Source organism: Pediculus humanus, genomic scaffold (genome assembly GCF_000006295.1).
Source record: "Pediculus humanus corporis 1103172107744 genomic scaffold, whole genome shotgun sequence".
In the NCBI taxonomy this organism is placed as follows: domain Eukaryota; kingdom Metazoa; phylum Arthropoda; class Insecta; order Psocodea; family Pediculidae; genus Pediculus; species Pediculus humanus.
In genome coordinates, this window is record NW_002987345.1 from 103,431 (window position 1) to 114,689 (window position 11,259).

General features: G+C 30.5%; 1 protein-coding gene across 1 annotated transcript; it reads left to right on the forward strand.

Annotated features, from left to right (window-relative positions):
* Positions 1-3,315: 3,315 nt before the first annotated feature.
* Phum_PHUM336900 (dedicator of cytokinesis protein, putative) lies at positions 3,316-11,035 on the forward strand (the record flags this gene model as incomplete). Its single annotated transcript, XM_002427668.1, has 28 exons — positions 3,316-3,360; positions 3,441-3,701; positions 3,783-3,969; positions 4,176-4,304; positions 4,534-4,781; positions 5,093-5,255; positions 5,336-5,608; positions 5,697-5,887; positions 5,968-6,068; positions 6,151-6,394; positions 6,474-6,663; positions 6,735-6,985; positions 7,061-7,333; positions 7,405-7,564; positions 7,640-7,877; positions 8,108-8,270; positions 8,371-8,526; positions 8,608-8,694; positions 8,788-8,982; positions 9,065-9,206; positions 9,278-9,447; positions 9,513-9,728; positions 9,800-9,931; positions 10,009-10,148; positions 10,234-10,408; positions 10,435-10,675; positions 10,759-10,838; positions 10,922-11,035. 28 exons carry the CDS (start codon positions 3,316-3,318, stop codon positions 11,033-11,035), a joined length of 4,965 nt encoding a protein of 1,654 aa, XP_002427713.1.
* Between the last annotated feature and the right edge of the window lie 224 nt (positions 11,036-11,259).

Here is an 11,259-nt window from a genome sequence, read left to right on the forward strand (position 1 = left end):
TTTTTTTTTTTCTTTTTCATTCGTCGTCTTCGTTTTACCTTCATCATTTTATTCTTTTTTTTCGAATTATTATCTTCGACCATCTTTTATTTTATACCTTCTTTAACCTTCCCTCCCCTCCCCCCCCGACGGAACGAGACCCACGATTTTCATCTCCTCTCCTATATGATTGTGAACGCGTGGAAAAGTCGTTATATAAAGAACTTGTATGTAAGAAGGCGGTGGGTAAGATGTAAAGAGAGAAAGAGAGAGAGAGAGGGGGGGGGAAAACCAATAGAAAAAGATAAAAGATGGGGTGAAAGAATATATGTATGTATATTTGATCAGACGGTAGTTAATTGACGGCCCGAAGCTCGGTTATTATTCTTACGTTTAAAAAAAATTTTATTTTCAATGGTCGTCGTCGTCGTCGTGTCTTTAGGTTTCTCTCCATTACACCTGTGAATGTTTTACGTTTGTTTTCTTCTCCCACTACCACCACCACCACTACGACTACCATCGATTAATTAATATTAAACGAAAGAGAGAGAAAATAATTCACGAATTAATTAAATTTGTTTACGACCACGACGCGAACGGTCGTGTCATCAATTCTATATCTGCGTTCACGTCTTTTTATTTATTTTTTAAAATTTACTTTTTTTCCTTCACGACGACGTTTTTTTTTTTTTTTCACACTTATGCGATCGTTTTTCTTTTGTTTATTTTGTTTAAAAAAAACGTTTTTTTAATAAAAAAAAAAAAAAAAAGAAAAGGAAATGTCGTGTCTTATCTTTTTTTATAAAAAAAAAAAAAAAAAAAAAAAAACAAAGCTTCGTTAATGTTTGTTTTTAAAATAAAAAAAAAAAACTTATTTTGTGTTTGTTTTAACGGATTTTTTTTCCCCGTCTTACAACCAACCAAGGGCAAATTTTTCGAATCCTTTTTTTTCAGGTTTTTTTCCATTTTTTACGACAAAATTTTGAAAATGGAAAAAATGTTTTGTGCCACCCACTTTGACATGGTTGCATATAATCGTATCGCGATTAACTCGAATAATAAAAAATAATAATAATAATAATTTTCGTATACCAAAAAAGAAAATCATTCGAATATTATTTAGTCATGGTTTTTATTTAAAAAAAAAAAAAAATTTCTCGTACGTACCTAATTTTACAGGTTTTATTATGTCCTCCCTTCTCCCATCCTCCTCTTCCCTCCCCTCCCCCCTTTTCTCATTTTTCCTCTTTTTTTTAATTCGTTTATTATGTAATTATCAATGAATTCACGGTTTATTATTATTATTATTATTATTATTATTATTATTATTATTATTATTATTATTATTATTATTATTATTATTATTATTATTATTATTATTATTATTATTATTATTATTAATAATTTTGACTATGTAAAATTGAAAATTGCGTTCAAAAATTTTTTTTTTTGATTTATATTCTTATATTGTTGTTTCTAATGAGGAAAAATTATTTATTATCATTATTATTATCATTATTATTATTAATCACGAACGAATTTTAATGAAATTTTTTTTTTTTTTAATGAAAATTATGAATCAGTATCGGTTTTTTTTTGTTGGTGAAATAATAATAATATTATTATTATTATTATTATTATTATGAGTCATTTGTTAAAAATCGGCGGTTGCGAGTTAAAAACGCCATTTTTATTTTTAAAAGAGTAATAATAATAATAATGATTATATTTAAAAAAAAAATTCATTTTCGAACCGTCTGGAACATAAAAAAAAGTTGACGACTAATAAGATATGTTGAAATATTATTATTATTATTATTGTGTTTTTCTCTCTTTCTCTCTTCGAAGCAGACGATTAAAAAAACAATTTTTTTTTTTTCTTTATGGAACCTCTACCGGTTTAAGGTACGAGAATAAAAAAAAAAAAATGTCGCCCGAGAGAGAAAGAGAGGGAGAGATAGAAGTCAAATCTTAATTGAGTTATTTTTTCTCTTTCATTTTATTATTATTATTTTTTTTTTTTTCCTAGGTACTTTTAGGTATTAAATATCTCGGTTTAATTACCTGTTGATTACCATCTGAGTGCGTGTGTGAGTGCGTGCGCGTTGTGCGTTTCAGGCACATGATAATATTTTTTGAATGGGGGAAAAAAAAACTCAAAGGTTAAATTCATCATTGAAAAAATATTCAAATGATGATGATGATGATGATGATGATGATGATTAATGGTCATTATTGGGAAAATATTTTTTTTTTTGCTGGATGGACAATGACTCCATTTGTTAATATTTGTTCAGAATGAGATTTTTTATACGAGGTATGGAATCGATACCTTTTAAGAAGAGTGAGAGAGAGAGAAAAGACTAGTAGATACTCGTTTTTATTATTATTATTATTATTCCTTTCTCAACTCGTCATCTTATTTTATCTTCAAATCGGACTTGGAAGAAATGTAAATTATTTTGGTAAGAAACAAACCCTTCTTTGGTTTACCAAAAAGAACATCACAAAAGGTGTGTGCGTGTGCGTGTGTGCGTTGTTAGATTGATGACTCACAGATAATTTTTATTTTTATTTATATCCGACATAACTTCTTCTTCTTCTTCATCTTGTTGTTGTTGTTGTGGTCTTTAAACCCTTTCGAGTTTTTTTTTTTTTTTTAACTCGCGAGGAGGATATTTAAAATTATTATTATTATGAATCCCTTGAAAACAAAACGGTTTGCATTATTAAATGTGGTATGGGTCCCAGTACTCCCACGGGAACCGGAATAGTTTCCCACATCCTGGCTATTTCAATTTCCAAATTTCTGCACTTCAGCCTTTTGTCTGTCTGGTGTTTTCTTCTGCCGGCACGGATACTTCAATCAGCTTCCACCGCATTATGCTTCTCAGGATGATATCCGGTTTGTTGGCTAGCACAGTTCTGTCAGTATGGATTTTCTGGTCGTACAGAACTGTGTGCATGGACCTACTGTCGTAACCGGGGTTGGAATGTGGTTGTACCACTCTTTGGGTAATCCATCCATTCCATATTCTCGGCATATATTCCAATGGAGATATTGACATATTTTATTGTGCCTTTCTAAGTATTCCTGTTTTGCTAATATCGAACAACCGGAAATTAAATGGTCGATGGTTTCCGATTGGGATTGGCAAATTAGACACTTGTCATCTTGGCGGACTTTTAGAATTGTACCTTCTCATAATTATGGTCCGAAAGGGCTGATCTTGAGCAACTTTCGTTATAAATGCTTTCCTTTCAATTTTTTCATCATTATTATTATTATTTTTCAGAAAATTGGGACTCGATCTCGTTCCGAGAAAAAATGCCGAAATGGTTGATCCTTCTTATATGAGCGTAGTAGAACTTTACGACGTGGTTTGTATTTAATTTTGATCATTTATTATTTAAAAATGTCTGTCAATTTTATTATTATGATTTTCAATTTATGTTTTCAGCACGTTCAAAGTTCGGAAAATTCAAATTCGGCTCTTCAAAGGGAACAAAAACCGGGGAACGTGAAAAAAATATTATCACATCATTTGTACATGTGCGTGAAAACGTTCGGTTACAACATAGCAGAAGAAGCGGAAATTTATTTGGCTCTCTACGACAGCGAATCGGGAAAATTTTTAACGGATAGATTTTGGATACAAGTATCGAAGCAAACGATAGCAAATTGCATTGATAAATTTCAACCATATTGCACCGTTTTTACGGTTAGTGTACCTTATCCCCCCCCCTCTCTCTCTCTCTCTCTCTCTCTCTAATGTTTTATAATTCATTATTTGATATTTCAGGATCTCGGTAATGCGGATCTCACGAAAAAACTTTATCTTGTTGCTCGTGTAATGAGAGTTGGTAAAATGGTAGCAAATGATTCTGTGAAAAAATCAAACGATAAAAATCCACAACAATGTTTTAAAAGACCTGTAGGAGTTGCTGTTTTAAATATATCAGACATAGGTCTTTTAGATACGACCGCAGGTAAAAAAAAAAAAAAAAGAAAAACGTTTTTTTTTATTGCCATATTGTGGAATCTATTGTTGAAAAGTTATTTGCAGATTTTTAGGTTCCCTTTATTTTTATTATTATTAGTAATCTTTTGTCTGGTTATGAGATATTTTATTGGTAATTTATGTAAAAGTCAATAAACTTTTATAATTTTCCCATCATTTTTTTGTTAATTTCAGGGAGTGAAGAAAAAGAATTTACTTTTAAAGTTTATCAAGGTGAAGAAAAAGATTTTTTTCAACTCCATGAATTTATTATAAAAAAACAAAATAATAAATTCAGTCCTTTGCAAAATCAACCAAATTATAGTGAGTTGAAAATGTTAATTTAAAAAAGGGAAAATGGAAAACTTTCTATGCATGATTCATAAATATACTAAATTGTTATTGTCAATTAACACAGTTTATGGATTTTGAATGTTTTTTTTTTGTTTTTACCTTTTTAAAAAATCTCATTAACTAAATTGATTGCACATAAAATGATTATTTGTGTTTTGATTATCATTTTGTTTTAAGTATTAATGTGTGTAATTTTCAGGTATTGTTGTCATATTTAAAATGCTTCACGGTGAATTGTCTCAGGTTCGAGAAGAAAATCCGATATTGTTTAAAAATATATCTCTAACGAATAAACTCGGGTTCCCCGATATTATTTTACCTGGAGATGTTCGAAATGATTTGTACATAACATTAGACAAAGGAGAATTCGAAAGAGGTGGTAAATCGACGAGTAAAAATATTGAAGTGACCGTTATGGTGTTGGACGGATCTGGTAATGTTTTAGAGGTATTAATATATGTTTTTTTTTTTCACCAATACACTTTTCCAATTTCAAACTTTTTTCGTCGCTAATTATAAATTACCGTTTTTTTTTTACTTAAGTAAAAAATTACGTTATTTTCAAAAAAATAAATTCTTTTAAATTGACGGTTAAAAACAGAAAAACGCTTCGTCAAAGTCGATAGTAACGCTCCTCGCGGTATTTTTTCGAACCTTTTAAATCGAAATGAAATTTTAATAACCGTCTCTTAAACCTTTCAAGATTTTTTTTAATTATCGCGAGAATCATCATCATTAGTGATTATTATCATTCTCAGGATTGTTTATGGGGAGCTTGTGGTATGGAACCAGAGAGTCAATATCACAGTATGATCATATATCATCACAATAGTCCTCATTGGAATGAAACAATTAGGCTCACCGTACCTATAGATAAATTTTCTAAAGCTCACGTTAGATTTGAATTTCGCCATTGCTCAAGTAAGTGAAACTTTAAATACATTTAATTTCAATTACTGATTCATTGAATATTCATTAATCGTTCCAATCGATTTTTAAAGCTCGAGAGAAAACGGATAATAAAAAACTTTTTGCATTTGCATTCGCTCGTTTAATGTCTAAAAATGGCGCGACGTTGAAAGACAGCACTCACGAATTGTACATATACAAATGCGAAGATAAAAGTAAAATGAATCCCGAACAGTACCTGAAACTTCCATCGAATACATACGATACAATCGAAACGAACACATCTTCATCTGGATATTCAAGAAGTTCAAAAGAAGTTTTTCATATCACAACTTTATTATGTTCGACAAAGTTAACCCAAAATGGTAAATTTCAAACATTAATTAAAGATGGAGGAACAAAAAAAAATTATTCAAATCTTTTAAATTTATTTTAATTGTAAAATCCTTTTAGTGGATCTTCTCTCGTTATTAAAATGGAAAGATGATCCCGAACCCATAAGCGAAACTTTAAATAAAGTTTTAAAACTCGGAGGTGAAGAATTAGTTAAATTTTTACAAGATGTATTAGATAGTTTGTTCGCCATGTTTTCAACGGAAGATGGTAATTCAACCCCACATTCCGGACAAGTTTTTCATGTTTTGGTTAGTAATTAAAAAATTAATGAAAGATAATTAAAGAAAACGACAGAGTTTAAAGAGTTTTTCTCTTCATTTTTTGTCAGGTATCTATTTTTAGTTTATTGGAAGAAGGAAAATTTGAACATTTCAAACCGGTTATGGATACGTACATAAAAGGACATTTTGCTGCTGCTTTAGTTTATAAGTAAGATTTTCTTCTTCCCCTCCTTCCCCCCTCCCCTATTTAAAGAATTTGTATAGATTTTAAATTTTTTTTTTTTTTCTAGGGGTTTATTAACATCGGTTCAACATTGTGCAGATTATGTTCAAACCAGTGGCAATCAAGAGCCGTTACAAAAATGTTTTCGCTCTCTAGAATATATTTTTAAATTTATTATACAAAGCAGATTACTCTTTGCAAGAGCCACAGATGGACAATACGAAGAAACTTTTCGTAAAGATTTATTTTCATTATTTAAATCGTTAAATATGATGTTGTCGAAAAATAATACTCATACTCTCAACACTCAGGTAAAATGAATAAAATTTTTGGCTATTTATTTGTTAACGTACGTTTACCATTTAAAAACAGAAAAATTTTTCTGTTTAGATCGCCGTACTTTATGGCATATCAGCAGTTTTCGAACTTTTAACTCAAGTGTTGCCAACTGTTGAAGTCACGAGACTTGCTTCTTCAATGCTGGAATCTCTTCCGATAAGAGATTTATCTCCACAATTGGCTCAAGCAAAATTAATCGCTATTAAAAACATGGTTACGAGCAAATTATTTTATGAAGATGGTATTACCGTTTTTTCGGGGGGTGAGGGGAGTAAAATTATGGAAATGATAACGAATCTGTTTTTGTTTCAGAATCCCGTAATCTATTGCTTTTAACATGTTGCAAACATGTCAAATTACATTTGGCACATCGTGACGAATTGAAACTTTGCAGTGAAATCATAATCGAAATAATAACGTATTTATTTAATCAGAAACAACTTCAAAATGAGGGGAAAGTTAATAATTGCATCATAATGGACATCGAAATCCTTTGTTTGCACATAATTGAACCCCTCGTACAAACATTGATTGCCATCATTGACTGTCACAGTCCTGTTCTGGTAACCTTTTTTACTCTTTAAAATCAAAATTTTTATTTATTTCTCTTTAAAATAGAATTTTCTCTTTAATTTTAGGGTTGTCTCGTGACGTGTTTAATGGGTATATTACAACTCGTGGATGATTATATTTACGACAAGATATGGCAAGAATACGACGACAGAAGATGTTTAAAAGAATTATTATTGAATTTATTTACCGTTTTTCACGAACTCATTAACATAACCGTTTTTCCACCCGATTGGTTAATAATGAAAATGGTTTCGAGTAAAATAATATTAAACGTCCTCGAAGAAATAATCAAACCTATGAGAACGAAATTTTTAAAATCACCACAAATCGATATAACGGTGAGTCGGAATAATATTTTTTAATATTTCCTTAATATATTAATTAATTTATTTATTTATTTAAATTTTAGATATGGTCGACGTATTTTAAATTAGCCGTGTCTTATTTAACTCAATCGTGTTTACAATTGGAAAAATTCAGCACTGTTAAAAGAGAAATGATTGTGGAAAAATATGGAGATATGAGAGTACAAATGGGTTATCAAATAATAAACATGTGGTTTTCATTAGGTATTTGAGACACGATACCTTTTTTTTTTTTTAAATATTAATTTCCGGTTTTTTTAATAAAATTTTTTTTTTTAGGAGATAATAAAATACATTTTACTCAGTCAATGGTCGCGCCATTTTTAGAACTCACCCTCGTACCGGATCCGGATTTACGTAAAGCAACCCTACAGATATTTTACGATATGATAGAAGTCGAACAACAACATCATGGAAATTTTAAAAATGTCGAAAATGAATTAATCGATAAACTCGATATATTGATATCGTTAGAAAACAAAGGGGATGACGATTACAGACAATTATTCAGCACTATGTAAGTCTCTAACAAACAAAATATAAATTTCGTGACGCAATTAAAATTTACCCTAATTTTTTAAATAAAAATTGTTCATTTTTTATTGCTTTCGTTTATTGCTTATTATTCAGGGAGCATTTAAGTTTGATGTAAGTTTTCTTTTTTTTTTGGGAGTGGGAAATTGTTTAGTGATACAGGATTTTTTGTACATTATTGTATGATAATTATTAAATTATTTAATTAATTAGATTGTCGGATAGAGGAAAAGTGGAAAAACCATGGTGGAAAGATGTTCGAAAAGCATTTATAACAAAAGTGACAAGACTTTTAGAAAGATTATTAGATTATAGAGAAGTAATACACGGTGATGAAAATAGGGATAAAAGAATGCATTGCACCGTTAATTTACTGGTCGGTATTTTCTTTTCCTTTTTTTTTCCTTTTTTTTCCTTTTTTTCCTTTTTTCCTTTTTATTTATTGAAATAAAGAGTTTTTGTTTGTTAATATATAGAATTTTTATAAGAACGAAATCGATAGAAAGGAAATGTATTTGAGATACATTCATAGACTTCACGATTTACATTTATCGGCTGAAAATTATTTGGAAGCTGGATTTACAATGAAATTATATGCGGATCAATTAAATTGGAGTACACAAGTATTACCCGTAAGAAAATTTATTACCTAATAAAAATCTTTTTTTTTTTTTTTATTAAATAGTTAATAATTATAATTTTAAATAATTTAGGCAGACGATCATTATAGACTTCAAGAAGAATGGCAACGTAAAGAAGAATTATTTAAACAAATCATTGGTTATTTCGATCGAGGAAAAGTAATTGGAAAAATAATCCTTTTTTTTTTTGGGGGGGGGGGTTTTGTTTTGTTTTGTTGGTTATTTGAAATTTTTTATTTGATTTTTTTTCAGGCTTGGGAAAAGGGAATACCACTTTGTAAAGAATTAGCAAATTTTTACGAAACGAAATTATTTAATTATCAAAAATTATCTGCCATATTGCAAACGGAAGCAAAATTTTTCGATAATATTCTCACTCAACTCAGACCCGAACCGGAATATTTTAGAGTAGGATTTTACGGTTTAAATTTTCCACTTTTCGTCAGAGTAAGTTTTTTTAATAGTATAATCGAATATTATACGTATTTATTATTATTATTATTATTATTTTTTTCTTTTGTCCAATCAGAATAAAGTATTTGTATATAGAGGAGTTGAATATGAGAGAATCGGTTCTTTTACTCAACGTTTACAAACTGAATATCCGAGTGCTCAAATACTAACGAAAAATACTCCACCAGATGACAGCATCGTAAATGGATTCGATCAATGTAAAAAATTTAAATTTTTAAAATTTATTTTAAAATTATCATTAAAACTTATATTATGCACATTTATTTAGATATACAAATATCAAACGTGAAACCTTTGAGCGAAGGAAACGTCATTTTTCAAGGAATGTCGGATGTACCTGAAAAAATAGCTAGTTATTACGAAGTTAACGATGTTAAAAGATTTCAATTGGATAGACCCATGCACAAAGGACCGGTCGATAAGGATAACGAATTCAAGGTACATCGAATCCCTTATATAACATTTAACGGTTATTTAAACGGTTTGATTTTTTTTTTTTTTAGAGTCTCTGGATCGAAAGGACTTTGTTGGTTATAAATCAACCATTGCCGGGAATTTTAAGATGGTTCGAAGTTGTCGGTAAAAGCGTCGAATTGATTCCTCCAGTTCAATTTGCTTGCGAAACAATGGAAGCCATGAATAAAGAATTAAAACAATTAACGGCCGTTTATCATGCCGAACCGAAGAGAAATATAAATCCATTTTCTATGAGGCTTCAGGTACGCGTACCTGATTACACGTCTTTCACGAAAATGAAAGATTTACTCACTCGTGTGTATATTATTTACAGGGAATAATCGATGCGAACGTTATGGGTGGTATTGCTAAATATCAGCAAGCATTTTTCGGACAAGAATTTGCTACCAATCATTCCGAGTATCTTCCTTTTGTTGGAAAATTAAAAAGTCTTTTAAACGAACAAGTGAGTCAATTTGAAAGATTTTAAACGAGTAAAACATGCTTTATTATTATTATTATTATCACCTCTGTAATTTTCAGATCGATTTGTTAGAAAGTGGTCTTCTGCTACACGGAAGATTATGTTCAAGCGAAGTTCAACCACTACACAAACGTTTACAAGAAAGATTTCTTCAATTGAAAAGTTCATTTAGAGAATCCGGTGGTAGAAGCATAATTAAGTGAGTTTCCATTGTTTTATTTTATTCGTTTTCGAAGAGTATGAACCATTAATGATTTTTGGGGGGCGGGGGTGTGAAATTTTAGCACTCCGTTACCACCACTTCCGGTCGAAAGTAAAAAATTTAACCAACATTACGAAATGTACAACATAACGAATAGATATTCAAATTCTATGCCGATTGAAAATCATTACGAAGATGGGATTTATAGTAAACCAGCGGTGAGTTTGTTTGTTTGTTTGTTTGTTTGTTTGTCGAATGTAATTGATTTATTATCGACAAACAGGAATATCCTGATACTCCTCCGATTCCGCATAGAAAATCATCGTCAAGCATCGGAGATTGTAGTCATCAGGAACGACCGCCGAAACCAACACACCAAAGATCTTTATCGAAACCTTTGTCTCCCAGAACTGCTCGACACGTCATGTCGGAAGATCATAACAATTCGAGTTTGAGAAATTCATGGTCTGAAGAATTAAGAAATGATTCGGATGATGCTCCTCCACTACCTCCACGTGGCATGAGTTAGTATTTGGATAATAATAATAATAATAATGATAATTTTTTGTTTATTTGATTCGACTTTTGGATAATAATTTTCTTTTAGCACCAGACAAAAGAGGAATTTTCCTTCTTGATTCTGTACAACCTCGGAGTGTTCCACCGAAAAGGCCATTGTCTCAAAAGGTTCTATAATAATAATAATAATAATAATGGTTTATTATATTAAAAGGCGGTGATTTATTATAAATAAATAAATAATGTTTCAGAGCACGACGTCGACGTCGAGTTCGGTATTTTCAGGTGATTCTGCCGGAGATGTACCTGTCGATGGTGGCGCCGACAGCGATTCGAGTGAAACAACGTGGAAAAATGATTCCTAGGAAATGCTTTCTGGTTCTGGCTGTTGTTCCGGCCACGAACCAGATCTCGATGGTAAACTATACTACGGCCATCTTTTTTTAAACGACATCTCAGTAGTGTTAAAATGAGTTTTTTTATTCTCCAGCAGATTCGACAGTTCCAGACGAGTGGGATGGTAAAAAAATTTATCGTAAAGAAAATAAAAATTTTGAAACAATCGACCCTCTTCTTCTTCCTCCTCCGA